The sequence below is a fragment of the Mytilus edulis genome, chromosome 3 (assembly GCF_963676685.1).
Source record: "Mytilus edulis chromosome 3, xbMytEdul2.2, whole genome shotgun sequence".
NCBI classification, from domain to species: Eukaryota; Metazoa; Mollusca; class Bivalvia; order Mytilida; family Mytilidae; genus Mytilus; species Mytilus edulis.
The window spans coordinates 61,824,242-61,828,250 of record NC_092346.1 but is presented as its reverse complement, the minus strand read 5'-3'; the positions used below and the strand labels follow the sequence as shown (position 1 = coordinate 61,828,250).

The 4,009-nt window shown below is 32.9% G+C and overlaps 1 protein-coding gene across 1 annotated transcript; it reads right to left on the bottom strand.

Moving 5' to 3' along the window:
- Positions 1–273: 273 nt before the first annotated feature.
- LOC139517039 (uncharacterized) lies at positions 274–2,510 on the bottom strand. Its single transcript, XM_071307633.1, has 3 exons — positions 2,424–2,510; positions 822–1,267; positions 274–357 (listed from the first exon to the last, which is right to left on the bottom strand). Exons 2-3 carry the CDS (start codon positions 1,255–1,257, stop codon positions 347–349), a joined length of 447 nt encoding a protein of 148 aa, XP_071163734.1. The 5' UTR covers positions 1,258–1,267; positions 2,424–2,510; the 3' UTR covers positions 274–346.
- Between the last annotated feature and the right edge of the window lie 1,499 nt (positions 2,511–4,009).

Here is a 4,009-nt window from a genome sequence, read left to right as displayed (position 1 = left end):
TCTGATATAAAACATCTTCATGCTTTTTTGTAATAAGTAGTCTATTTCAATATGTATATGCAGTTGTTTAATTTTCGAATGCCAGAGTGCGGAATTCAATTGATGGCATCTATAAAACATTGTTTAACCATGTAGTAGGTAAGTGTTTTGTTTTTTAATTTGTTTCGATTTATTTTTGTACTTTCTTTACTTTCTGCTGTATTTCATAACATTATCATAGATAATTGATATTTTGATATTTTCGACAGTAAAAATTGAAAACAAGATAACATATAGGTTTCGGATGATTTATTTATGAAATTTTACTTTCATTGGCACTTTGGATTGGTTCTGAATACTGGATTCCTCAATATTGAGCTGAAATAGAAATAATAGTACAATAAGTTGCATGTAAAGGTTACGTCGGTTCTTGGTTTTTTTAATATACATTTATATTTTGTTTAACAAATGTCATGATAAAGATCAATCCAAAAATGTGCTTTGAAATCCATTATATAATTAACTGATCTTTTTTTTATTTCTATAGGCCCAAATGCATAAGATACGTATCCAATTACTGGAATGTCTCTATTAAGCTAACGAAAATTTTACACGCGTTGAAGTCTCGAGTGTATATACATCAAATCAAATGATTGATATAAATGTACATGGTTTTACACTAGTCATTTTGGGGGCCTTTTAATTTGCTGTTTGTTTGGACTTCGTGTTGGATACCGTACTTTGATCTATAATGGTTTACTTTTACTATTGTGGCTTGGATGGGAAGTTGTCTCATTAGCACTCATATCACAAATCCTTATATCTATGTAACGCATACTAACCATATTTTCCTTTTCCGATGCTGATACCACCGAATCCTTTACCGTATCCACCTCCGATACCGTATCCACCTCCGATTCCGTATCCACCTCCAATACCGTATCCTTGTCCACCGTATCCTTTTCCGAATCCTTGTCCACCTCCGATACCGTATCCACCTCTGATACCGTATCCTTGTCCACCATATCCTTTTCCGAATCCTTGTCCGCCTCCGATACCGTATCCTTGTCCACCGTATCCTTTTCCCCATCCTTGACCACCTCCGATACCGTATCCACCAATTTGGATTTCGCCGCCATATCCACCACCGAATCCACCATCATATCCACCGTCGAAATCACCACCATATCCGCCGCCGAATCCACCGCCATATCCACCTCCGTATCCAAAACCGAAAGCCATTGAGGCACAGAGAGCAAGAGCGACGAATCTAAGCATGGTGAGTGTTCTGAAAATATAAATAGACAAATGTTATAATGTGTTCTGTTGGTTCCAATGCTTGAAATTATATTGAAAAGGGGATTTATACTGCAACTAGCTGTGTTTATTTCCTAAATATAGTAACATAGCTATATTTTGTGTAATATCAATTTCATCATGGAACCCTTTCTCCACAATCAGAGGTCCATTAAGGGATGAAAATAAGTTTGACATTTGTGTTACGATTAAAAAAGCTATAATTTAATTAATGTAAGTTGCAGTATAAAGTCAATGTCATAAAAATATAAACTTTTTTTGTACTCTGCGCTAAACTGGGGAAGGGCGAGGTTAACTTCGCCCTTCCCCAGTTTCTCAGCCTCATATAAAAACAGTTTATATATTCCTGACATTGACCTAATATCATATATGTATTGTTCTGAAAATATACATAGAAGAATTTTACTAGTGCTCGTTTCAATGATTGATATCATATTGAAAAGGGAGTGTGGATGTCTTTTATTATATCTAAATTATTATTATATATTTTTTTTGTATTGCTGTTCATTTATTATTATTATGTATTTAATATTATTTCTAATTTATTTATTTATTAATTTAATTTTCGTAAAGGGAATTCGACAATGATAACAGTAAAAGTTGAAAAATATCTGATTTAGTAAAACTAGTTTAGCAAATTTTAAGTTTACCAAATCTATCTATCGTGTAAGCAGTTAATATGTTTTGGTTGATAAAAGAATAAAAGTCAGCGGAGGTAGATATGAAAATACTGTATATGATCAGTAAAAACCAATAGCCAAATACTTTCCGTGAGATATGAAATTAAATATACACTATCTTTCAAATTATATGTCTATTGTTTTTACCTGAAGTCACATTTTCAATTAAAATTTCAGAATTATGGTTTTATCATATATAATGAACATTCAACTTTATAGGATTAATATAATAATAAGAAAAATATTTTACATTCAGATATGGAATAATCTAAATTTAGACTTTTCTTATAAAGGTGAAAGGAAAACCAAGACAAATTACTGTTTTTTTCGTATTATTTATATTAACATGACCATGTGTATGGCCAACTTTAGAATAACATATAAATTAGAAGAACAAAAAATCGTGTACGTTTTAAAACACCAACCTTAATATTTTAGTGTACTTACTTTGGTGGAGTGTTGAGATGTACTGCCCAGTTAAGGTTTTTGCCAGGGCTATATACCCATTATTTCTACACCCATTGATGCATGTAACAATATTTCATGTAGCCATCAAGGTGGACAACAAGGGTTGTCAATTATGCAATACTGACACTTGCATAACTGTCGCAACAAGCGAAGGGTGGTTTTGTTATTCGTGTTTGGTTTTTTTTTAATTTCATATATACATGTTCTATACGACAAAAGAAACAATAGGCAATCAAGTATGAACTCATATATTTGTTCTTAAGTATGATAGAATGGAAAACATGGTAAATAATCCAATGAAAAACATTATTGTACTCGCCAAATGCATTTTATTCAGAAAATCTTACCATGTTAATGTTAAAGTTCTTATATCGGTTTTTGACATTTTTGAACATTTCTTTTTCAAATCAATAAAATTACGAATTAAAATTTTAATGTTGCTTTTCAATTGTATGTACCGCCTCAATCTTTCTTTTATATATTGAAAACACTTTGCCATTTATCATGTCGTTTGTAAACCAATATATATGAATACAAGAGTGCACACGCTGAAATGTCTCGCCTTCTATACTAATCATTGATATTATGTTGATAGTCCTAAGTATAAAGCTTAGTTTTATTACAACTGTCTCATAAACTTAACATTAACCAAGATAACTAAACAAAGACCAATGAACCTTGAAAATGAGGTCAAGGGCAGATGAACCATGCCAGGCAGACATGTACAGCTAACAATGATTCTATACAACATATATAGTTGACCCATCACCATTAGTTTAAGAAAAATAGACCAAAACACAAAAACTTAACACTGTGCAATGAACCGTGAAAATGAGGTCACCGTCAAATAAAACCTGCGCGACTGACATAAAGATCATAAAATATTTCCATACACCAAATATAGTTGACCTATGGCATACAGTATTAGATAAAAAGACCAAAACTCAAAAACTTAACTTTGACCACTGAACCATGAAAATGAGGCCAAGGTCAGATGACATCTGCCCGCTAGACATGAACACCTTACCATCATTCCATACAACAAATATAGTAGACCTATTGCATATAGTATGAGAAAAACAGACCAAAACACAAAAATTAAACTATAACCACTGAACCATGAAAATGAGGTCAAGGTCAGATGACACCTGCCAGTTGGACATGTACACCTTACAGTCCTTCCATACACCGAATATACTAGTCCTATTGCTTATAGTATCTGAGATATGGACTTGACCACCAAAACTTAACCTTGATCACTGATCCATGAAATGAGGTGGAGGTCAAGTGAAAACTGTCTGACAGACATGAGGACCTTGCAAGGTACGCATATACCAAACATAGTTATCCTATTACTTATAATAAGAGAGAATTCAACATTACAAAAAATTTGAACTTTTTTTTCAAGTGGTCACTGAACCATGAAAATGAGGTCAAGGACATTGGACATGTGACTGACGGAAACTTCATAACATGAAGCATCTATATACAAAGTATGAAGCATCCAGGTCTTTCACCTTCTGAAATATAAAGCTTTTAAGAAGTGAGCTAACACCGCCGCCGCC